Source organism: Adiantum capillus-veneris, chromosome 21 (genome assembly GCF_014529385.1).
Source record: "Adiantum capillus-veneris isolate H3 chromosome 21, ASM1452938v2, whole genome shotgun sequence".
Taxonomy (NCBI): domain Eukaryota; kingdom Viridiplantae; phylum Streptophyta; class Polypodiopsida; order Polypodiales; family Pteridaceae; genus Adiantum; species Adiantum capillus-veneris.
Window position 1 is genome coordinate 129688770 of NC_140951.1, and position 26335 is coordinate 129715104.

A 26335-nucleotide genomic window follows, 5' to 3' on the forward strand; every position below is an offset into this window, starting at 1 on the left:
GGACATGCACAGTCTGCGAACAGACTCACAAAAGTGCCAGATCACTTCCTATTCTAGACTGACTTGACTGAACTGAACCCTCGTCATGCTATAGCTTGTGTACGGACACATAGGGTTGGATGTGTCACATGACATCCCCTCCTTTTCAAAGTGAGGTACTGGTACCGAACTGTATGGTGTCGAGGGAGATCGCCAATAGCATCTGGAATCCTGGGAAGGACTCTTCACTGGTCCACTCTGATGTGTGGGTCGTGCGGTACTTGAACTTCATAAAGGTCTGCAACGCTTGCTTCTTTGGGCCGCGCCAAAAGCACACAAAGTCTTCTGTGGCTCCTTCGATGCTTCAACTTCGTCTAGAGTCATGCTTCTTCCGTCTTCAAGAATCTCCACGGCTGAAAATTCCTGAAACCACTTCCAACACAAAAACATGAACATACCCATTCCATGTAAAGTGAGTGGAAAAAATCTCGTCTTCCTCAAAGAATGTGCATGCATTGTAGATGAACAAAGAGACGGAGTGCTAACCCGTTCACCACACACGCAAACAATGAGATCGAATCTTGTCGTGCTGATCTAAATCAATCAACTGTGGCAAAACACAATGGAAATGCCCATGCTTGATGCTCAATCTTTCTTGTGCTCTTTTTGAAACTGTCGTGCCAAGGGAGAGACATGGAATGTGACTTCCTTGAATGCATACTTTTCAGCTTTTCATGAATAATCCGCATACATCCGTGCTCATTCATGAATGAAACGTGCTCAACGCACGATATGTCATGCCTAGGAAAAGGGATCACATAAAGACGCTGACTAAAATACAGGAAACGATCACGAATGAAACACTCGAACAATGCATGCTGACGAATCATTCGAACACATAGTACTTCCTGTAAGGGTTCTTTGGACCTAGGCTCGAGAGCCAAGATTGGTTCGCCGTGTTTGATCGAACCTTCCTGTGAGGGTTCTGTGGACCTCGACTCGAGAGCCAAGATCGGTTCTTCGTGATTGATCGAATCTGTAATGAGGTTAGCTTCACTAGAAAAAGTATCAACTAACACAACATCCTTGTGAACAATCACATCATCTTCATGCAAATCATCATGCTTGTGAGAAATCACATCTTGATCATGCAAATCATCATGCTTGTCAGTGTCATCCAAATCATCATGCTCATCATTATCATGCTTATCATCATGCAAATCCTGTGTGTCATGCTTTGGAGAAGCAGAGACTGAGAGAGTCTCCTTTTCCCGAATCTCTTGCATCTGTGCCTGCACTTGAGAAAAGAGTCGCATGAAAAGAGGCACAAGGAGAGGCTTGACAAGCCCTTCTTTCCTGGGATTCCTGTCACTCTTCAAAAACACGATTAGGAATCAACACGCCCAAGTGAACTTGGGTTCGTGCGACTGCAACAAGCAAAAAAATTCTTGTGATTCTTGTGGTTCTTTCCTTGAGTGATACATAACCACTGACATAGCTCTGATACCAATGTTAGGTGCAGCGGAAGTGAATGTTGAACTTTGCTCAAGATGAGTGCTCTGAACTTTGCTCAAGGTTCCTTTTACTTACGGAAGGGAGAGCCTTCCGTTCCTTTAGTGAGAGAGTGCAATGGACACAAACAAAGTGAATGGACACTGTGAGTGAAGGTGCAATGACTGAGAGATAGAGAAAAGAATACGACACCAGAAAAGTTGTCAAACCCTCCTCCGAAGGCCCCACTCTCTATGGTGAGAGCGATCTACTTATGATTGCACAAATCTCTACAATGCTTGGACTTGCCGACGATGTCGACGACGACGAGACGGGCTGAAATCTGAAAACGCTAAGGGCTGAAATCTGCAAATCTTGTATCTGCTGAATTCTAACTCTATGTCGATGACGACGATCAACGACGACGCGCTGAAAACGTAGATGCTGAAATCTGCGTTTTCCGGGTTGAAACTGCGAACTTTAATGGATCCCATCGTGCGGCGAGGAACTGCTGTAGGAAGGTAAGATCTATGAGGTTCGGGACTTCTTCTGCGAGTGCTAAAGGCTGAAAACTGAAAATGCTGGGGTTTCTTGATGTTCCGTCGCGGTGAAACTGCAAACGCTATGCTAATGCAAAAACGCTAGGGCTGAAATTGGTCCCGTTTCTGCCGGTTGTCCTGCAAATGCAAAACGCTAGGCTTCTTGATGGGTCTTGCTGCTGCCGGGGCTAATTTGCTGTGCAACAATCGCCAAGCTGCTTGTAGAAGAAAACGCTAGGTCCTTCCATATGCAAAAACGCTAGCCTTGCTGATGGGGGGGGGGGTCTTGCTGAGAAGTTGTGTCACAAGACGGGCACCACGTGCCAATAGAAAAGAACAGACTGAACAGACTTTTAGCACTTCAATAATTGAACTGAGAGAGAGAGAGAGAGAGAGAGAGAGAGAGAGAGAGAGAGAGAGAGAGAGAGAGAGAGAGAGAGAGAGAGAGAGAGAGAGGACACGCGACACGGAGTGGCGGAATTCCAACCCAGAGATTATTGGCCCCAAACCTTGGCGCCCCTTTCGGTATTTCTTTATATTGCAGCAACACAGTACGAGCCGATACTCCACCCTCTGCACCTTCTCTAGGAAGCATGCCAGAGAATGAGCCCTAGCCTTATATTTAAAGGCCCTTGGCCTAAAAAGCAGTTACAGTAAAAAGCCTTCAAACTTAAAAGCATCTGGTCCAAAAGCAAAGCCAAAAAGCTGCCAGTGTAAATCATGGAAATCCGTACAGCCTGCCACGTCCTCAGCCAGCGCAATTTTTGGAAATCTTCCTACTGCCCTTAGGGTGGTTATGCTTTTCAGAATTAGGGTTTGCAGGTTTTAGGGTTAGGGTTTCCAGAATTAGGGTTTCAGTAGTTAGGGTTTTTGGTAAAAATTAGGGTTAGGGTTTCTACTCTCGAGCAACCACGTCATCACTTTGTGACACTTCTTCTGTTACTTGTTCTTCCTAGGGTTTAGGCCCCTCAGCCGACATCTGTAAGTTGGCTCCATTCTTTAGGCTTTGACACGTCAGCATTTTTTTATAAGTTGCCTGTTGAGCGATGCTCCTGCTGCCTCTTCTGCCAGAAAGTGCTAGCGCTAGGTTTTTATTTATACAAACTTAGCAAAATTGCCCTACCTACTTTCCAACAAGTCACTTAAAAATAATAAGTGAAACTTGTCCAAAATAGGGAAAATAGGTCTATTAAAAATGCTCTTGATGGGATTTGATGGGAATTTGATGGTCATGCTGTGTGCAACCAGAGGATATGTATCTAATCTAAGTGTCTGGACATGCACGGTCTGCGAAATAGACTCACAAAAGTGCCAGATCACTTCCTATTCTAGACTGACTTGACTGAACTGAACCTTGGTCATGCTGTAGCTTGTCCACGGACACATAGGGTTGGATGTGTCACGTGACATCATTGCCCTGACTAGTATTTGGCAAACCAATGATGAAATCCATGGAAATACTTTGCCACTTGGCATTTGGGATTTCCAATAGACGTAGCAAGCCAACTTTCTTAAGGCGCTTTGCCTTATTGGCCTGACACTGAGTGCATCACATAACTCTCTATGTAAGAGCGCATCCTTGGTCAATAGAAATATCGCTTGACCAAAGCCAAAGTTCTTTGGATGCTTGAGTGCCTAGCACTAGGAACATCGTGGCATTCGAACATAATCCTTTGTCAAACCTCATCGATTTCTGGCACGCAGACCTTTCCATTTTTGAACAATAGTCCACCTCTAATGGAATATTGTCGTTGTCTCATCTCTCTAACACAACTCAGTTGGGTCTCCGGACCGCCCAAGCCTGTACGCAAGTCGTATCCCGCTTCGACCTCGTTCCATAGCTTGCCAAAATAGCTATCGGAACGACATAGCCCTCGGAGAGAGATAGAAATCCGTCGAGATTTCAACCATAGACAAGGCATTAACTTCAGGAATCCGACTGAGTGCATCGGCAACTCGATTGCTGGATCATTTTCTGTAACGGATCTCAAAGTCAAACTCTTGCATAAGCTCAACCCATCTAGCCTTCCGGTCTTTGAGATCACTTTGATCACAGACATATCGCAAAGAGTGGTGATCTGTCCATGCAACAAATGTAGAGCCATACAAGTAGTGCCGCCACTCTCTCAAGGCGTGGACTACGGCGTAAAGCTCCTTCTCATACGTTGGATAATGCATCTCAATGTCAGAAAGTTTCTTACTTTCAACGCAACAGGACGTCCATCTTGATATAACGCTGCACCAATGGCATAATCACGAGCATCCGTTTCAACCACAAACGGTTTGCTAGGATCCACAATGTGCAATATTGGCGTGGTAGTCACCAAGGTGCTTTAGGATCGCAAGGAGTGGTGATCTGTCCATGCAACAAATGTAGAGCCATACAAGTAATGCCACCACTCTCTCAAGGCGTGGACTACGGCGTAAAGCTCCTTCTCATACGTTGGATAATGCATCTCAGTGTCAGAAAGTTTCTTACTTTCAAACGCAACAGGATGTCCATCTTGATATAACGCTGCACCAATGGTATAATCACTAGCATCCGTTTCAACCACAAACGGTTTGCTAGGATCCACAATGTGCAATATTGACGCGGTAGTCACCAAGGTGCTTTAGTGTCCGAAAGCTCTCGTCAAGACGTTCATTCCAGACAACTGGGGGGTTACCTTTACAGTGAGGACCCAAAGCTTCGGCCCTTTCACCCCTCCTTTTAGAAGTTGCGTAAGCAGAGCAACAACTTTGGAGTAATCTTCGATAAATTTGCAAGAGAATCCTGTAAAGCCTAAAAAGGACATTACTTGGCACACATTCTTTAGAACGGGCCAATTTCGCAACTTTTTAGGGTCGATGCGAATCCCATCGCGAGTAATTATATGACCCAGATATAGAAGCTCTTGCTAAATTTTTTTCGCACTTAGAAGCCTTAGCATAAAGCTTCTCAGTTCTCAATACCTCGAGAATAGCGCGTATATGCGGCAAATGCTAAGACAAACTTCGGCTATAAATCAAGATGTCATCGAGAAACACAACAACAAAGTTGCCCATAAATGGCCTCAGCAGATCATTCATCATCTGCTGAAACGTAGCTGGAGCGTTAGTCAAACCAAAAGGCAAGGCCAAAAATTCATAATGACCATAACGTGTATGGAAACCTGTTTTAGGAACATCTTTCAGTTTGATTCGTATCTGGTGATAGCTTGATCGCAGGTCTTATCTTCGTAAAATACAACGCCCTATGGAGCCGATCTATCAGATCTTCCATACGTGGGAGTGGATACTTATTCTTGACAATGAGCTTATTCAAGCCTTTGCATTCTTCTTTTGAGAAAGCAACATAGGTGCTCTCCACAGGGATTTACTTGGTCGAACGAAACCCCTGTCGAGATAGTCTTTCAACTGCCACTGAATCTCGTCCTCCTTGGTTTTACTAAACCGATAGGGTTGCTTTGAGAAGGGTTGACTATCAGCCACCAACTCAATAGCATGATCTACTCCTCTTGAAGGCTGCAAGCCAGGAGGTAGATCATCAGGAAAAACATCCTTGAAATCAGTCATGATTTCTTGGATCAAATTGCATATCTCGAAGTTCACCAGAAGAACATAAAACATTTTTACGAAATTCAGTGACATAATTACCAAGCACTAATGAATCAAACCAAGCAGATGGTACATTGATAAAAGTCAACATCAAAAGACTTTGTATCCTTAAACATTTTCAAAGCAGTAACAACTGGTAGACACATATTCTAGCTAACCCTAGATGTGTGTGCTATTTCGGATGGTTCCGCTACAAAGTTTTGCGACAAAGATGGCTATGAAGTGGTTCCATACTATATGGTTAGTGTGGTAAATAGGGAAGATGAGGAACCAGTCTCTGGACAACCCAAAAAAGATGAACCAGTGGAAGTAGACAAAGAGGAGTTGTTTTATGTGGCAAAACTATTATTTACAGAAATTTGATTACAAAGTGAAACAAATACATGAGGCATGTCTTGTCTAACAAAAACAAGAGAGAGATGTACATAATCTATATACAATGAGTCTTGTTTATTATAAAACCATAGAATTCCTAAAATAACATCTGCTCTGTCCAGGCACATGACGTGGAAATCCAAGTTCTCTTTGTAATTAGCTAGCTTGAGCGATAAATCTGGAACCATCTGATTCCATACATATGTATCTTCGCAATGAGCCATTTTCAGTCGATACTCATGGTCACTGTCCCGCGTCTGCAGGCGCAGTTTTTGCACCAATTTTGCATCCACAAATTTGTGTGAGCTTCCATTATCAAGGAGTATGGTCACATCGTGACCATTGATCTTCCTGGGGAAACGGAGAAGATCGTCCTTATCAAACACTTTGGTGCTATAAGTATAATTAGTGCATGAAGTGTGCGCTAAGTGATGGATTTCAACTTGAATAACATCAGAGTTACTTGAGATGTCGTGAGTCTGAACCAAAGGACGGCCTTGCGGTTTCTTGGTCTTCTTCTTGGGACAATCCTTTGATTTGGTGGCCGTCTGGCCACATTCGAAGCAAGCCTCCTTCTTCACGGCATCAACAACCGCAACATTCTTGGCTTTCTTCTTCTCCTGAGAAGGTTTCAACAGGGATTTGGACCTTTGTTGGAATCGAGGCCGCTTCCCTGAAGCACCCTCACCAGATTGATGGTCTGAACTTCTTTTCTTCTCATAATTCACGAAAAGTTGAACTATGAGGAGCTCTACTCGTCGGTGTGAGCGTCTGAAGACGAGCAGGTGATGTCGAGAGCTCGAGCGGATGAGAGAAAGGAGGCTCGCAAGAGAAGCAGAGGGCTTGAAAATGAGTTCTATGTATGCTTTTGCAGTCTGTGTAAGTGAGTTTTAATAATTTGCAGGTTTCATAGTTATTAAAAAAAACCTTAAGTGTCTTGGCCACTTAAAAAAAAATTAAAGGGGCCACTTAATAAAGGCATAGCGTTAAAAAAACTCAACGCAAATCGAAGCTGTATCGTAAAAGAAAGATCTGAGCACTAGCGACAACTGCGGATGACACGTGGATGAGAAAGAGAGGCCTTGATCAGCGTGTGGTTGCTCATGCCAAGCATATGAAAACTCCACGTTGGGGTTCCAACATGGCTCCTCCCTCCACGTCAGAAGAACCTGCAGCGTGCCTTGCTTCTGTTTTTCTACACTGAACACTCTGCTCAGCAGAGAGAGGTACTTTGTGTGTGCGTGCACATGCACGCGCGTTCTTCGCACAGAAGAAGAGTACAGAGAATGATAAAATAATATATTGTATGCTGATTTTAGTGTTAAATCATGAATGAAGAATTTATTGATTTTCATCAAAATATCAACAAAATTAATAGGAAGCTCTTTAATTGTCAGTGCTTCCATCAGTCAAATTGCTGTTTTTAATCAAAAATCAGCAAAAGGGTGCCAATTTTCACGTGCAAACACGCTTAGGAGAAGAAAAACAAGTATTCTCAGAAATTAATCACTAAGAATTACACAAAATTAAGGTTATCCGACTCGAACCGATCCGTAGGTGTGCACACGGTCCTTCCTGCAGCCAAGGTGGCTTTGATATCATGAAACGAACACGCGGAGTGGATCTCCCGGCTACACGGACCGCCTACAGATACGCGTCGGATGAACCACCCGACCACAGCCACCATTTGACAGCTCCCCCGTGCTGGGGCCAACGTCCGAGGACATAGGCGTGCACTTGTAAGACCGAGTGTCCCATACCACCCGGCCTCACCTCCTTGAGGTGACCTCGCGCACTCTTAGCCTCACGGGCTAACCACTGGCACTATGCTAGTGGGGGTCAATAACTGCAAATGAGGCCTTGGCCTCCCTTTTGTAATAACGGCCGGCCACACTTGCCAGGTTCACACTACGTCCACCCGGACACTGGACGGCCATCCCGACGGCGTCTAGGCTAGATCCCCTCTCCTGTGAGCGGGACAACACTTTCCTCCTCCTCTTGTCTGTGCGAATTTGGAGCTGCCGGGTGCAAAGTAGCAGATGGCAATGTAGAGAACGTGCTCCTAAGATAGCTCAATCTGTATCCATATGTAGCGTGCCTTTGGATCACGGGCTACTATTTGTGGAGTGAGCGGCGATAGAGGACTGCTACTCCACCAGATCCTCTAGAGGTGTTGTGCTGTGTGCACTTCCTGTGTATAGACTCCCACTGGTAGTCTTGCACTCGAGGTAAGGCTCTCTCTGGGCTCTCATGTATCTCTGTGAGCAAAATGAGTCTTCAATCATGCATCACCTCCTCCAGTCTCCCTAGGTATGTCCACAAAGAGCCTTGTAGTTGCAAACCGCCATATGTATGTACTCGTACAGTGTCCCATAGGCCGCGAGTCCCTATGCTACGGCCTTGCCATCGATAATGACTCGACTGTCACGGTAGGAGGCCTGTTTTGCCTCTTTGCGTGCTTGTTGTACTCGAGGCATGCATGCTCTTTTGTGCTCTACTTGTATCCTTGTGGGATCTTCATCAAGGTAGATCGGTGGCTGTCACAAAGTGATGACGTGGCGGATAGCAGAAACCCTAATTTTTGCCAGAAACCCTAAAATTCCTGCAAACCCTAATTTTTGCCAAAAACCCTAAATTCCGGAAATCGCGGAGGCAGATTATTAATTTTTTTTTTTTTTTTTTTTTTTGGAAAATGATGAGCGACGCGAATTTTGCTTTTGCTTTTTAAAAAAAAAAAGAAGAGAAAAGACTCTCTAAGAGAGAGAGAGAACTGATGCTTTTGATTTTAAAAGCTTTTGGGGCTCTGCTTTTGGGCATCCCTTGTAACCTTTAAATTAGTGGTGAGGGCCTCACTTCTCAGAGCATCTGGACGCAGAGTCTGAGAGTGAAACCCTAACCGCTCTCTTGTACTTTGATGATTGATTAATACAAAAAGAAATACCGAAAGGGGCGCCAGTCTTTGGGGCCAATATCTCTAGGCACGGAACTCCGCCGGGCCAGTGCAAATCTATTGTGATCTGTGAATTGTTTTGAAGTGGTTATTTGGTGCTGTCGCGGTTGATTCTTGACTTGGAGTGTCCAAGTTTGTTACAGTGGTATCAGAGCACGGCCGATTTCTCTTCTACGGGAAATACGATCCCCGAATTTTTTTTTTTCCGCGGCACCTATGGCTTCAGGCAATGATCAGTCGACTCCCTCTGCATCTGGAGATGCGGGCTGGGATCACAACGAAGATTCAGACAGAGAGTATGGCCCGCCTCAGCCTACTCAGGCGGAGCAAACAGAGATGGAGCGTCGTCAATTGATTGGCGATGCAACAAAGATGATGCTCAATTTTGCCAAGGACCCGAAGATGGTAAAATATATGAACCAGACCTCTTTGAAAGAGGTACAGATGGAGTGGCAGAGAACCACAACACCACTCCCGAAACCCGCTCTCAAGAAACCTTCTACCTCCAAGAAATATACGGAGAAGGAACTGGAGAACGTGGTTGATGCACGGATTGCTCAGCTTTTCGACGTGCAAAAGAAAGGCAAAAAGCACGGCAAAAAGCAGAACAAAGGTACTGACTTCCCGGGATATTTGGGTCGTCAGTCGACATTCGACAAAGCAAAGAAACGGAAGAAGCGTGTTCGATTTGAAGGAGTACCCAGTTCTTCTTCTTCTTCTTCTGACAGTTCTTCTAGCTCCTCGGATTAGAGCGAAGAAGACAGAAAAAAAAAGCAAAAAGCGAAGCAAGACACAAAGCTTCGGAACGGGCAAGAAAAAGGCAAAGAAGGCTACATCTCGCCCAGAGACTGACAGTTCTACTGAGGACTCGTCTACAGACAGCTCAGATTCCGATGACGGAAAGTTTTAGCGAACAAGAAGAATTTTTACAAAGCCAACCAGTATGACTTTCTCGAAGATAACAGCAAGAAAGTCCGAGAGTTTAAGGAAGGTGGCCACTCGATCAAGTTTGATACTTTTCAGGATACTCAGATGCTTCGAAGGCTTTGTCTCTTATACAGCAGTTTGACATCGCTTTCGCGGGAGGACGCTATTCAGAGCACTCCAAGATTCGGAGAGCTGCCTCTTACTCTGAGGGGAATGCTCCTACTTGGTGGTCCACGCTTCTATTAAGCAAGACTGTGCCAGTTACATGGCTGAAATTCAAGAGGCTTTTTATTTCTTCTTGGTTGACTCAAGAGTTTGAGCGAGATATACGAGCTGCTTGGAACCATCTCCGGATGACCAAGAGCGATACAGTGAATTCTTATTGTGAAAGATTCTGGAGCTCTTTTCTACCCGCCTCTTCATTCAAGAAGATCTCGTTCAGAGAACAAATTGAGCGGTTTACCTTGGGTCTACCTACAGAGATCCGAGATCACTGCTTGGAACAGAAGTCAGCTTCTATTCAGGAGTTGATGAGTCATGCGAAGCAGGGCTTTGCCATTCACTTTGGCAGTCTGACTTACCCCACAGATGAGGCCATGACACAACGAGCCAAACAGACTTCTGGGAATGAAAGTAGAATGAAAAAGAGCAACCCAGAGAAAAAAAAAAGAATGCACGACCCAAGCTTACTCCTGAGGAGAGAGCTCGCTTCATCAGAGAGGGGAAGTGCTTTGGATGCGGGAAACATGGACATATTTCCGCAAAGTGCCCTGATAAGGCACAGAAAGAACAGAATGATAAAGACGACGACAGGTCTGAGAGTTCGAGAGCAGCTGAGGAATGTGGCAGAAAAGGCAGATAGAAAAGCAGAACTGGTATCACATGGCGTGGGACTTGCACCGAATCAAATGAATGAAAGTACAAACTTTGCCGTTTTTTTTTTTTGGGGCAAAGTGAAGGATGTAGAAGCTCTTTTGAAGGAGCCAAGGCCAACTTCTTTTCACTTGGAATTGGCGGCTCGATTTGGAACTGCGCCCGACAGACTGACGCCACTGGCGGAGGTAGTTCGACTGGCACCCGGATGGGATGTTGCCATTACACCGAGCATTGGCAAACTTCGTTTGCAATGACAGGGGTGTTCAGGGCACGAGAGTGACGTTCTACTCGGGATCCCTTGGTACCACAAGAACTACGCCGTGGTTGACTACCGGGCCGAGAAAGCGACTTTGATAAATGAAGGGCTTAGAGATTGTACTTGATGAACTTCAGTTTTCTTACTCATTCTTTTGGGAGAACTGAACCATGGATAAAAGTTGAATATGTTTTGACCTGAAGAAAAGAACGCCAAGATTTTTTTCTCCACGCTCATGCCGATTGCTTTTGAGAGGGCCTGAAGATCATACCATTGATCTGATATCTGGAAGCACACCACGGAATCGGCCACGTTATTGTGTGAGCCGAGTACAGAATGAAAAGATTATGAACTCAGTGAAAGACCTCTTGGAAAAGGGTCTTGTCCAGCTTAGTACTTCACCGTATTGCTCTCCAGTGTTGTTGATTTTGAAGAAAGACAGATCTTGGAGAATGTGCATCGATTATAGCACTCTCAACGAAATCACCATCAAGAACAGATTTCCGATTCCTAGGATCGATGATATACTCGACAGGTTACAGGGATCCTCGTGCTTTAGCAGGATTGACTTGAAGAGTGGATATCATCAGATCAGGATAGCGCCAGGAGATGTCTACAAGACAGCTTTTCGGACGACTTTTGGGTTATTTGAGTTTTTGGTGATGCCTTTTGGCTTAACCAATGCTCCTGCGACATTTAACCGGATGATGGACAGGATTTTTCGAGAGTACAGGCTATTTGTTGGCACTTTCTTTGACGACATCATTGTTTTCTCGAAGAATGAGGCAGAACACAGAGATCATCTGCTTCAAGTCTTTTAGGCATTACGAGATCACACGCTAGTGATTAATGCAAAGAAAAGTGAATTTTTTCCTACCATGGATACACTTTTTGGGACACATTGTGTCAGCAACACAACAGGAGTGCAAATGGACCCGGCCAAGATAGAGACTATCCGTGATTGGCCCGATTTGAGGAATGTCCATGAAGTTAGAAGCTTCTTGGGACTATGTTCATACTACAGGCGGTTCATACGAAAGTTTGCAGAGGTTGCTTCCCCTTTGCATATCTTGACACAGAAAGGAGTACCTTTTTCGTGGGGACCCACAGAGGTGACTGCCTTTCAGACATTGAAAGAGAAATTGACTACGGGACCTATTTTGACTTTGCCGGACTTGCAGAAGTCATTCGAAGTATATTGTGATGATTGTGGTCGTAGTCTGGGTGCGGTCTTGATGCAAGAAGGCCATGTCATAGCTTACGAGAGCCGTTTGTTCTCTAGGCCGGAGATGACAGCACAGATTTATGAGAAAGAGCTTTTGGCGGTTATCCATGCTCTTACTCAGTGGCGGCATTACCTACTCGGAGCGGATTTTATTGTCTTTACAGACCATCAGAGTTTGCGCTACTTCTTGTCACAGAAGCAGCTTTCGGAAAAGCAGATGCGGTGGGCGAACATCTTGTCATAGTTTCACTTCCAGATTGTCCATGTGCAGGGACAGAAGAATGTGGTGGCAGATGCTTTGTCTCGGAAACCGTTGGTTCTGGCTATTTCCGCGATACATCATAGGAGCTTCGAGGATATGGTCGATTAGTGTGCCACAGATACAGATTTTGCAGATATTTTCACACGGATACGGGATGGGGAGACAGTAGCTGGATACTCCCTTCGGGAAGGCTACTTGATGAAAAAGACTATGTTGTGCGTTACACAGCCGTTGAGGGAAAAGGTTATGACTGATTGCCACTGTCCACCTTTTACGGGTCACCGCAGCATTGCTACCACCATGAAAGGGGTAGAGAGAGATTTCTTTTGGCGGAGACTGAAGAAGGATGTGGAAGAGTTTGTGCGCAGTTGCTTGGTATGCTAGAAGGTCAAGTTTGACAGGCATAAGGCACAGGGATTGTTACAGCCTTTACCCATACCCACCCACCCGCCCCTGGGAAAATATTGAAATGGATTTCATTTTTTTTTATCTCCCGAGAATACAGAATGATCACGATGATTTTCCGATTACATGGCACGCCTGAGACGATTGTCTCCGACAGAGACCCCAGATTTATGAGTTTGTTTTGAAAGGCAATTTGGGAGAACATTGGGACGCGGTTGCAGTTCTCGTCATCGTTCCACTTGCAGACTGACGGGCAATTTGAGATTGCCAATTCAGTGATTTTAGATTTATTGAAGTCTTGTATCTCGCATCAGAAGACTCAATGGGAAAAGAACTTACCTTTGGTGGAATTTGCCTACAATAACACGATACACTCTTCGACGGGGAAGACGCCATGAGAGATTGTTGAAACTGCTGCGAAGGTTCCATCCTTCCTGAGCACGAAAGATTAGAAATTTGAAGCGGATGAATATTCGCGAGATTTGGATACGGCTTTTGCCAAGGTTCACGAGACTTTACAGAAGTCTCAAGAACGACAGAAAAAGGCAGCGGATCGCCATCGTCGCGACTGGAAACTGAAGGAGGATGATTGGGTGCTCTTACTTTTGAGAAGGCACGCCTAAGAAAAAAAAAAGGGAAAGGAGAGGCTTTTTCCAAAGCTTAGTATGTGATACTACGGACCTTTCCAGATTACTGACAAGATAAATGATGTCTCCTTCCGATTGAAACTGCCAGATACTTGGAGGATTCATAATGCATTGCATGTGAGTCTCTTGAACCCTTTTAAGGGTGATGTGCCTGATGATGGGGAGCCTGATGAGCAACCCGAAGTGGAAGAAAACGAGGAGATCCTTGTTCCTGAACAGATTTTGGCACATAAGGATACGAAGAATAAGGGTAAAGTTCGAAGGCGGTTCTTGGTTAAGTTCAAGAATTATCCTGCACTTGATGCGAAGTGGATGGAGGAGGAGGACCTAGCAGATACTCCTCGGATTGTGAAACTTTACCTCGATGTTTTGGTTTAGCATAGTCTACTCCAAACGGAACCCAGAAACTCAGCTTGGCCGAAGATCTGGTGCAGTGGGATGCACAAGAGGGGAGTCGCTCCACTCCTTTGTCAACAGAAGCCTCGATTTTGATACTAAAGTCACTGATGTCTCTTTGAGCTTCAGGGATACTGAGAGCTGACAGTATTCTGCTGGATGACTTTATGAAATGGAATTCCTGATTATGATACTGATTTGTTCTTGACTTCTTGTGAGTGCAGGAACTGATAGCCGAAATGACTGCAGCATTTTGGTCTGATTGATCTCGAATAGACATGGTTGCAATAGGGGTTAGTCAATCGGACATCGATGAGGTCCCGATTGGACCTAGATGTGATTGCTAGCTACATTGCCGATAAATCATGGTCTAAGATCCGAATGAATGTTGAATGTCATGTGATGTCCTGTGATGTCTGGTGATGTCCTGTGATGTCGTGTGATGTGACTGTCGATTTTGTACATGTGCTAGATGTGTGTTCCTAGTACGTAGGTACTAACAGTCAGTGTCTGCTAAGACGGTTTATGGCTTTTGTCGGTTTTGCAGGCGTAATCGCGGTCGATTACAATGCTTTCAAGAGGGGGGTATGTCACAAAGTGATGACGTGGCGGACAGCAGAAACCCTAATTTCTGCCAGAAACCCTAAAATTCCTGCAAACCCTAATTTTTGCCAAAAACCCTAAATTCCGGAAATCGCGGAGGCGGATTATTAATTTTTTTTTTTTTTTTTTTTTTTGGAAAATGATGAGCGACGCGAATTTTGCTTTGGCTTTTTTTATAAAAAAAAAAGAGAAAAGACTCTCTAAGAGAGAGAGAGAACTGATGCTTTTGATTTTAAAAGCTTTTGGGGCTCTGCTTTTGGGCATCCCTTGTAACCTTTAAATTAGTGGTGAGGGCCTCACTTCTCAGAGCATCTGGACGCAGAGTCTGAGAGTGAAACCCTAACCGCTCTCTTGTACTTTGATGATTGATTAATACAAAAAGAAATACCGAAAGGGGCGCCAGTCTTTGGGGCCAATATCTCTAGGCACGGAACTCCGCCGGGCCAGTGCAAATCTATTGTGATCTGTGAATTGTTTTGAAGTGGTTATTTGGTGCCGTCGCGGTTGATTCTTGACTTGGAGTGTCCAAGTTTGTTACAGTGGCCCCGTGAGACCTTGTAGGATGACCCTCTTGCGAATGAAAAGGGTGCGTGCTTCTTCCGATGGAAATTCAAGGATAAGAGGCCTCTTTTTGGTGGGGTCTTTGCCAGCTCGCCAAGATTTGGTGAAGGGGGCTGGGTCTTGTACCCAAGTTTGGTGCATAGGGCTTCATCATCTTGCTTGGGGGTGGAGTCTTTCCCTTCTTCCATGCCGGTGACTCCTACATTTAGGCGGCGAGCATATCGCATCTTTTCCTCTTCCAAGTGTGGTGTGCACAAGGAGAGCTTCCTTGTGAGCGTCCTCTTTTGCTTCCTTTTTAAGGTTCTTCTTGACCACCTCTACCCACCCCTCTTTCGTGGCCTTAAGCTTGCCTTCCAAGCTTTCAGTGAGGGCTTTGGTAAGCTCTTCTTTGATGGCCTCTTTTGTTTCATTGTTGATTTCACCTTCCTCAGGGGTGAGAGAATCTATTGAAGCTTTGAGGATGGCCATTTGTTCTTGCATCTCTTCCTTTCTTCCATTCTTCTTGGGCCTCCTTCCACTTCTCGAGCTCCTCCCTTTTCTCCTCTTCTTTAGCTTCTTTCTCCTTGGCCCATTCTTCTTTAGCTTCTTTCTCCTTGGCCTATTCTTCTTTCTCCTTATTCAAGGCTTCTACTTATTTCTCGAGCTTGGAGAGGCGGTTGATGATGTTGTTGATTGCGGAGTCCATCATCTTCTTGTTCTCCTTGATTGTGGCATGTATCTTACCGTCCATTATGGCCATTTCTTCCTTGGTTGCCCCTTTCGCCATGTCGGGGGCTTCAATCCAAGGTTCTCGGGGCGTGACTCAAAGGCGTGGCTCAAGGTACATGAGAATCATGATGATAGGTAAATGGGTGTGTGTATATGTGTATGTGTATGTGTGTGTGGGGGGGCGGGTAAAGCAGGGAGGGAGGCACAAAGAGCGCTGACACAAAGAGCGCTGACAGCAGCACAGTGCACGCAGGCTTGGCAGCACGTGGGGATGGGGGCGCATGCAGCGTGCTGCAGCAGGCAGACGCGGACTGAACTTTGAGGATAGAATGGACATGAGTAATGGATACATATTTTTGCATGGCACATGAACATTTGTCCATTGACGCGTTGCAACAACTATTTAACAGTTTTGTCCATTTTGACAGAGCTTGTGGCAGCTTTTTATAAGTGATTTGCAAACCAATTGTTTGTCTGTGCAGTAGATTACGGTCTGCAGCAATCGAATCATTCTCCAGGATGAAGTTGATCAAACACTTATTCATGAGCTCATTCACTCGTACGACCAATGCAGAGCAAAAAATGTAGACTGGACCAATTGTGCTCACCATGCATGCAGTGAGGTAATATATCAGTACAGGAAGAACGTTGGAGAATTGTTTAATCAACATGTATACTCTGTCGGCAAATTGTTTTTGATATTTTTGAATAGCTTGCAATGACCGTAAAATGTTTATATATACCGAGTTGATGTTTGCTAATGAGAATGCTGAATTTGCACTGAGCTGTCAGCATATATGGTTTTCTAGATAGTTTACGTCTCTTTTGTTACGTCAACATGTATACTCTGTCGGCAAATTGTTTTTGATATTTTTGAATAGCTTGCAATGACCGTAAAATGTTTATATATACCGAGTTGATGTTTGCTAATGAGAATGCTGAATTTGCACTGAGCTGTCAGCATATATGGTTTTCTAGATAGTTTACGTCTCTTTTGTTAATTGCTAGATTATCACACTGTTAGCATTATTGGTTAAAATTCTAGTTACGAAGATGTCTGAGGGCATCAAATTTAGACATATGTTTAAGGTCATACTTAGACTGTGCTTTGACTGATGCCTACATAACCATACATAACGATGGAAAGGAAGACAAATTATAGGTTAAGACTCTCTTCCAATTAACAAATACATTAGCCATTCCAACTATAATTGAGAGTCAGCAATTGGCTGAAAGAGCTGCAGACCATACATAACCATTGAAAGGAAGACGCAGACTCTCTTTCAAGTAATAAATACATTACTGGCTTCAACTATAATTGAGAGTCAGCAATTGGCTCTACTATCCTTATTAACATGCCCTCAGACTGAGGAATAGTATCTCAAGGTTTGTTAGGGGTTTGGGAATTGTGGAAATGTCATGTGTCTTTTGAAATGAAGTGTCAAGTTCACCTAACACCTCTCTCTCTCTCTCTCTCTCTCTCTCTCTAAATGTAGGGCCAGTAACCTTTGATATCACAAAAGAGGCAGACCACCAGTTTCAAATACAGCAAAAACGATGGTAAAACAATCCCAAGGTGAGGGAAAAATGTTATGGCATCTCTGTGGATTCGTCCAAGTCGGTCCCAATTTCTCCGAGGGATGGGTGTTAGGGAGTGAGGGTTGTTTTGTAACCGTGCCCGCCCAATGTGAGGTAGTTCTCTCATGTTGGGACGTGTCTAGCCGTAATCACCTCCGGCATGGGATCGAACGGAAACACAGGGACAACTACAATCTGCTAAACTCTAGAACACTTATCACTTCAAACAACTCGATACAACTATACTATAAGAGAGAGTGAAGGGAGAGAGAGAGAAGATGTCGAAACGGGATGCCCCTATACACAGTTGGTGGCTTTGAACTGCCACTATCAACGCTATTTCTTTATTAGTTGAACTCTTCTCGTACAAGTAGTTGGGAGGGCTGAAATTCGAGGGTTGGTGCTCATGCAATCACCTGGTGTCAATCTGCAACTTCTGCGTGCAAGTGATGCCCCAGAGGGTTGCTTTTATAGGCCCAGAGGACTTGCAACAATTGCAGGTTTCCAAATACAGTCCCCCCACCCCCCAAAAAAAAAAAAAAAACCCTTTGCTTTTTCCTAAATAGAGAAGAAAATCTGCTATTTTAAATTCAGTTTTAGAGAGTGAAAACTCGTTTTTAGAAAGAGAAAATCAATAGATTCTAGAGAGAGAAAAATTTGCAATAGAGAGAAAATCAGAAATTCAGGTTTAGAGAGAAAATCAGCACATTTTAGAGGGAGAGCGAACTGTAACGGGACTGCACCACGTGCCAATGGAAAAGAATAGATGGAACAATTGTAAGCACTTCAAAACAATTGAATTGAAAGAGATGCACGCCTCACGAGACATGGAGTGGTGGAGTTCCACTCCAAGAGAGCGCTGGCCCCAAACCTTGGCACCCCTTTGGGTATTTCTTTATATTGCTTCAACTCAATACAACGGTGGCACACTTGCCCTGCATCTCCACGCGGGAGCATGCTAGAGAGTGAGCCCTTGGCCCATATTTAAAGACCCTTGGCCTACCAGAAGCAGTATACATGAAAAGCATCAAACTCAAAAGCATATGGTCCAAAAGCTGCCAGCGCAAATCCATACAACTGCCACGTCAGTAGCCAACAGTGCAAAACATAGATGTTCGTACTGCTGCCACGTCATCAACATGTCAGCGCGTTTTACATAATGTCCGTACAACAGTGCCACGTCATCGTTTTATTACGCTAGAGAGAATGTGTGAGTGTGTGGCTGCTTTAGCTTATTAGTTTGGGTCCCATAAGTTGGAGTTGGATTAGGATTTAGTAATTCTAGCCCCTTGTATTTCAATGCTTAGGGCCAAGATCATTATGATGATAATCATAATCATCATTTATCATAAATTCATACAAATTTCATAATCATAATCATCATTTGTCGTAAATTTATACAAATTTCATAAAACAAATTTCAAGGTTTTTGTCTTCAATCCAAATTATAGGATTTATTCCTAAGCCGCTGTCACTCCTCTATCAGTTGGTATACTCAAGTCCAACAATAACTCGTTTTTGTGCTTCAGTTGGATTGCTTGTTCTCTTGCGTCAAGCTTGGCATAAAACCAAGGTATGCCCAATGAAACATCTCAGCCTGCCTAGTCCATAGTCTGGATTTGCAAATGCCTGAACTTGAAGTCGAAGTAATCCAATCAACGGTGTCAATGATGTGTAAGTCCCATTGGCTATTTGTGCTTCAATCTGAGTTCCTTTGGCACATTCATCAATGCCCAATCTTGCAGCAAATTGTGCGGAGATAAAATTTTGTATGAATCGTGAACTCGAGAGGACAAGAGCATCTTGATCTCTAACTTTTCCCACAACTTTTACATGGTTCATTGGATGGATCAAAAGGAGGAATCAAATTGAAGGTCGGGGCTTCTTGTTTCTTGTGTTTTCAGGTAGTCGTTTGTTAGTTGGGGGTGTTGGGAAGTCGTGAGAAATATAGCCATGAATACCACACTTGTAACACTTTCCTTTGGATCGGTACCGTGCCATCTCTTTAGGAGTGAGCCATCGAGTAGAATTGTCAGAGGATGTACTAGTTCGCTGGTGTGAGGTATCCCGAGTGGGAGATCGAGAACTTTGGTTTCTTTTTGGGGAAGTTGTAGTAATGTTTGCAAAGACTAGCTCTTTCTTCAGGCTGTGATAACCCACTCTAGCATGTGACATAAGTTGACGCATATTTGAAACCATTTTTCCTATGTAGTAATCCCGCAATGGAAAAGGCAAACCCACTGTGTACTTCTTGATATGATGTGCAAAAGCAATGTTTGTGAAGGTGGAAACTGGTAGATAAGCATTTCAAAAATTTTGGTTGTATGTTGCGAGGGGTGTCCGAGGGGTACATCCTAAGGCCAAACCAAGCTGAAAGTATGTCTACTTGAAAAATTGTCTACTTCAAAGATCTCATCAAGGAAGCTCGGATAGAAGGCAAGTTTAAAGTCACGCCAGGTTTTGGGATTGTCAGGTTTCTTGGTTACAGCAACTCACCATGTCAAGGCTCTATCTTTGAGGAAAGAGGTGATTCATAGCAACTTGGATTCCTATGTAAAGTCACTGTTGCTGAACAAAACATCAAATTGTTGTAGAAACTTGAGAACATTGTGAGAATCTTGGATGCCTGAAAAGGTGAAATATTTGATTGTAGCACCATTATCCTTGAAGGGTTTGAGACTAGAATCCACCATTGGGGGTGCCGAATAATAATAATAGTGACGAATATCCCGTCAGATGAATAAGAAGGCGGAGAATGAGCAATAGGTGGTGGTGGTGGAACATAGGGTGGAGGTGCAGAAGGCAACGATGGTGGTACTTCAGAAGTGACATGTGGACGTTGTCTCGAAGCCATATGCTTAAAGATACCTCCCAAGAAGTGAGAAACATCTCCAAAGCTCTGAGGTAAAGAATAAAGAAGTAATAACGGGATTATGAGAAGAGGCAGGAGGAAGACAAGAGTAGATTGGATAAGGTTGTTGAGGGATAGTAGGGGTAATAGGAGGATTAAGAGAGGCCAAATAACGGTGCAAAGTCTCCAAATCAATCCGATCATCCGTCCGGTTGTGCTTTTGTTGCTTGGCCAGATACTCCAATTGTCGAACCACGTACGGAGCATGTCTCCTTTGGATGCTTCTGTGTGTAAGGACTCGGTAGATTTCCGCCTTCTCCGTTGTGATCTTCATGTTCTCCGTCCATTTTGGTAGGATCGTGCTTCGATTTGAAGAGTGCAAGGAAGCAAGCTGAGCTCTGATACCACCATAATCACTTCCGACGAGGGGATTGGACGGAAACACAGAGACAACTACAATTTGCAAAACTCTAGAACACTTAATCACGTCAAACAACTTGATACAACTGAACTGTAGGGGGAGAGAGAGAAGATGTCGGAGCGGGATGCCCATGCACAAGGTGACCTTGAACTGCCATTGTCAGCGCCTCCGTTCGTGTATATCTTTATTAGTAGAACTCTTCTCGTACAAGGAGTCAGAGGGCTGAAATCTGAGAGTTGGTGCTCATGCAATCACGCGCTGTCAATCTGCAACTTCTGTGTGTGCAAGTGATGTCCCAGAGGGTTGCTTTTATAGGCCTAGAGGACTTGCAACAATAGCAGGTCCTTAAAAAGCAGAGGCTCTCCAAAAACAGCCTCCCCACCCCCATTTGTTCCCTAAAAAGAGAGAAGAAAAGCGCTTTTTTCAAACTGCTATTTTAAATTTAGTTTTAGAGAGAGAAAACCTTTAGAAAGAGAGAAAAAAAGCAGATTCTAGAGAAAATCGCGGATTCTAAAGAGAGCAAATCAGAAATTCAAAATTAGAGAGAGAAAACCAACACATTCGAGAGAGAGAACCAATGCGCTCCAGCGACTTTCAACCGAATGATGGATAGGATTTTTCGAGAGCCTCGATCTTTTGTGGGCACTTTCTTTGATGATATTAGAGTTTTCTCCAAGGATGAAGCAGAGCATCGACACCATTTGCTACAGGTCTTTCAAGCATTGCGTGATCATAGATTAGTTATCAATGCCAAAAAGAGCGAGTTTTTCTTGCCGGAGACACTTTCTGGGACACATCGTCTCAGCAGCAGGAGTACAGATGGACCCGGCCAAGATTGAGACCATCCGCGATTGGCCAGACTTGAAGAATGTAACAAACTTGGGCACCTGTCACAAGACGGGCACTACGTGCCAATAGAAAAGAACACATTGGACAGACTTTTAGCACTTAAATAACAACTGAATTGAGAGAGAGAGATGACACGCGACACGGAGTGGCGGAATTCCACCCCAGAGAGTATTGGCCCCAAACCTTGGCTCCCTGTTCGGTATTTCTTTATATTACTTGAACTCAGTATAATGCCGGTACTCACGCTCTGCACCTTCTGTGCTAGAGAATGAGTCCTTAGCACATATTTAAAGGCCCTTGGCCTATGAAAAGCAATTTACATGAAAAGCCTTCAAACTCAAAAGCTTCTGGTCCAAAAGCAATGCCAAAAAGCTGCCAGCGTAAATCACGGAATTTCGTACAGCAGTCACGCAAAACATGGAAATCCGCACAGTCTGCCACATCATCATGTCAGCGCAATTTTCGGAATTTCCGTACAGCTGCCACGTCATCAGCTGCCACGCAAAACTTTCGGTGTGTGTGTGGGTCTTGCTTTATTTTAATCCTTTATGTCACTTGGGGCCCCATCGGAGGGGGTTTTCCATAAGTTTGCCTACAATAACACGGTTCACTCTTCGACGGGGAAGGCGCCATTTATTGATGGTGCTTCGAATGTTCCACCCTTTCTCAACACTAAAGGCAAGATTTTTGAAGCTGACCAGTACACAAGGGACTTGGACACTGCTTTTGCCAAGGTCCGCGAGGATTTAGAGAAATCTCAAGAACGACATAAGAAGGCAGCAGATCAAGATCGACGAGATTTGAAATTAAAGGAAGACGATTGGGTGCTCTTACGTTCTGAGAAGGCACGCCTAAGGAAACGAAAGGGAAAGGATCGGCTTTTTTCAAAGCTTAGCATGAGGTATTTGGCCCTTTCCAGATTAAAGAAAAGTTTAATGATGTCTCCTTTCGACTCAAGCTACTTGATACTTGGAAGATTTACAATGCATTCCATGTGAGTCTCTTGAAACCTTTTAAAGGTGAGGTGCCAGTTGATGGGGAGCCTGATGAGCAACCCGAAGTGGAAGAGAGCGGGGAGATACTTGTTCCTGAACAAAAAGAAAGATGAAAGGTAAAGTAATTTGGTGGTTCTTGGTTAAATTCAAGAACTATCCGTCATTAGATGTGAAGTGGATGGAAGAGGAGGACCTAGTAGATACTCCTCAGATTTTGGAACTTTACCTTGAAGCATTCGGTTTAGCATCGTCTACTCCGATAGATTCCCGAACTCAGCAAGGTTGAATTTGGTGTAGAGGGATTGCACAAGAGGGGAGTCACTCCGCTCCTTTGTCAACAGATTACCTAGATTGAATAAGGTCATTGATGTCCCCTTTGGGTTTCAGGGATACTGATGGACTGAGAGTATTCTGATGTATGAATTTATGAAAGGGAATTCCCAAAATTGAACATGATTGATTTGTACTCTCTCATTTGACTTGTTTGAGTGCAGGAACTGAAAGATGAAATGATTGCAACATTTCGATCTCATAAATCTCTATAGACATGATTGCAATAAGGATTAGTTAATCCAGCTTCAATGAAGTCCGGGATGGATCTAGATGCGGTAGTCATGGTCTGAGATTTGGAATGAATTTAGCTGTGATTGATTTGTCATGTGATGTCCTGTGATGTGACTGTCGTCTTTGTACAAGTGCTAGAATGTGTCGTGTCTAGTGCGTCGGTACTTAGAGTCAGTGTCTATTGAATTGGTTTATGGCCTTTGTTTCTTTTGCAGGCATAATTGAGGGCGATTATAATTCTTTCAAGAAGGGAGTATGTCACAAACTGATGACGTGGCATGACCACCCGTGGGCTGACAGATGAGGTGGCAGCAGATAGTACGGAGATTCCGGAATTTGCGTTGGCATGTTGACGTGGCTGGTAGTACGGATTTTCATGTTTTGCGTTGACAGCTGCTGACATAGCAAGCTGTATGGAAACCCCGCTTTTCACGTAAACAGGCTGGCGTGGCAAAACTGTACGGAAATTTCCGCTTTTTGCGCTGGGTATTTTTAATGGCAGATTTTGGGACTCAGTTGCTTTTTTTGAGTTTCATGCTTTTGGGGTTCTGCTTTTAGCACCCCTTGTAATCTTTATAAGTGACCCAAGGGGGCTCACTTCTCAAAGCATCTAGACGCAGAGTCTGAGAGCAAGCACCCGTGGGAAGTTGTACTTTGCTCAATAGATTAATATAAAAGAAATACCGAAAGGGGCGCAAGTCTTTGGGGCCAATCTCTCTTGGCATGGAACTACACCGGGTCGTAATTGTGAATTTTTTTAAAGTGATTCTCTGCTGTGTCGCGACCGAATATAGACTTGGGGTGTCCAAGTTTGTTACAACATCAACTGACTATTTTACCCACATTTGTTGGTGTTGATCATGGCTACATCTGACTCTCCCTTAACAACACGCCTTCACCACATATACCACCTATATATTCTCTCATGATTTGTCTAATATCGGAACTCAACACGTCTATGATGGTATTTACCAGCTAGAGCCCTGAGCACACTTGAGACATTCACTACCCAACTCTTCCATTTTGCAGACATTAGCCCTTACGAGCTTCCCACACCATATGAACTCACGCATATCACTCACGCTTTCCGCTTTGGTCGCGAGAACATTCCACTCTCATAAGCTACAACATGGCCCTCCTACATTAAGACCACTCAGATTGCGACCACCCGCATCACAGTAAACCTCAAATGGTTTCTGCAAATCTGGCAGTACCAACATTGGACTAGCTGTCAACTTCTTTTTGAGAGTCTTGAGAGTTGCAATCTCCGATGGTCCCCAACCCGAAGAAAAAGGAGCCCCTTTTTGTGTCAAAATGTGCAATGGAGAAGCAATCTCTGCAAACTTCCTAATGAACCGCCAGTAATACGAGCACAACCCCAAGAAGCTTCGAACTTCATTTAATTCTTTAAATCTGGCCAATCTCTACCTTGGCTGGGTCCATTTTTCACCCTCTGTAGAGACAATGTGTCCCAAAAAGTGTATCTCTGGCAAGAAAAACTCGCTCTTTTTCCTTTTAACCACCAATCGATGTTGCCGTAGTCCGTGGAAAATATGTAGCAGATGGTGTTTGTGCTCTACCTCACTCTTGGAGAATACGATGATGTCGTCAAAAAGGTGCCCACAAATGACCATACTCTCTAAAAATCCTGTCCATCATCCTATTGAACGTTGCAGGAGCATTCGTGAGACCAAAAGGCATCAACTATGGATGTAGGAAGCCTAGGGGAACTGAGTCTGATACCTTATTGAACTTGTTTGCAGGACTTGCACGAGTGAATGGATTGGTTAAATGGATTCGGACCATAGATAACCTTCTTTTCGTAAGATGATTGTACAAGGTGTATGTCGGGCATTGTTTGTAGAGGGGTATGGCGGGTATTGTTACACTTTTGCGGGAATCTGTGGCAGCTGCATGTAAATTAGAGCATGTAGGCAGGTGGCCTCTAGGAAGTAAATGGAAGCCATAAATTAATATGGTACACAAAACAATGAAGTGCCCAGGCGTAGTTGTGTGTGCATGCGTGGGTGCACGTGTGTGTGTTTGGGGTTTTCTATGCGGAAAGGGGGAGGGGGGTGCTTTAACTTGAAGCTAATTGGCATTGTGTGCCATTGCTTGTCTGTCAGTCTGACAGATGCTAACTACCTTCCCTGCAGGTATTATGAGGTGGTAAAAGGCTAATGTGTTTCGTATTTTCATTCGTCTACAGAATATCTTACTCCCCAATACATACTTATCGATGCTTTCGACTTCTGTGGCATGATGCATGTACTAAAAGAATGATGCTTGTCAGTGTGTTCTGCAGCTCAGCACATAGAATGCATATTAAACTTTTTGTTTGTTTGAATTGCAGATACGGGCTGGAAACTTGAGCGGGGACTGTCATTTTAAGAGGGAGCTGCTACGGGGTTATTTTGAGATTTGCAAACATCATCAGGTACGTTTTCATTCATGAAGTTTTCTAGGGCCAGTTGAGGCCTTGGAAGTGGTGGTAGAAAGAAGAAATGCTTATAATGACATCACAGATAGGGTTTATGTGCATTTTAGTTAAAATAACTGAAGCTCTTTTAAATGAGGGGGAGTGGCCTTTTTCTTTTCTACAGAGGGAGTGCTCTCTCTTAACTATATTATACTGCAGTTGATCACCCCTTCTAGTTTCATCTTCAGCTCTACTTTTGTTCATTTTATGTAAGGTGCAGCGGAAGTGAATGTTGAACTTTGCTCAAGATGAGTGCTCCGAACTGTGCTCAAGGTTCCTTTTACTTATGGAAGGGAGAGCCTTCCGTTCCTTTAGTGAGAGAGTGCAATGGACACAAACAAAGTGAATGGGCACTATGAATGAAGGTGCATGAGACTGAGAGAGAGAGAGAGAGAGAGAGAGAGAGAAGAGATACGACACCGGGAAGTTGTCAAACCCTCCTCCGAAGGCCCCACTGTCTATGGCGAGAGCGGTCTACTTATGATTGCACAAATCTCTACAATGCTTGGACTTGCCGACGATGTCGACGACGACGAGACGGGCTGAAATCTGAAAATGCTAAGGGCTGAAATCTGCAAATCTTCTATCTGCTGAATTCTGACTTTATGTCGACGACGATGTCGATGGCGACGTTGCATTAACGACGCGCTGAAAACGCAGATGCTGAAATCTGCGTTTTCCGGGCTGAAACTGCAAACTTCGTGAGATCTGACCGTGAGGCGAGGATCTGTTGTGGGAAGGTGAGATCTGCGAGGCTCGGGGATTCTTCTGCGGGTTCTAAATGCTAAAAACTGAAAACGC

At 44.2% G+C, this 26335-nt stretch overlaps 1 protein-coding gene across 2 annotated transcripts in view; it reads left to right on the top strand.

Moving 5' to 3' along the window:
* Nucleotides 1-26335, top strand: part of LOC147431724 (Ku70-binding family protein) — a 55567-nt gene that overhangs the window by 13538 nt on the left and 15694 nt on the right. For both annotated transcript variants that reach the window (XM_086494231.1, XM_086494230.1), the window contains exons 3-4: nucleotides 16283-16420; nucleotides 25409-25492. In XM_086494231.1, coding sequence (XP_086350357.1) covers nucleotides 16283-16420; nucleotides 25409-25492 — 222 coding nt within the window. The remainder of the gene's footprint in view (nucleotides 1-16282; nucleotides 16421-25408; nucleotides 25493-26335) is intronic.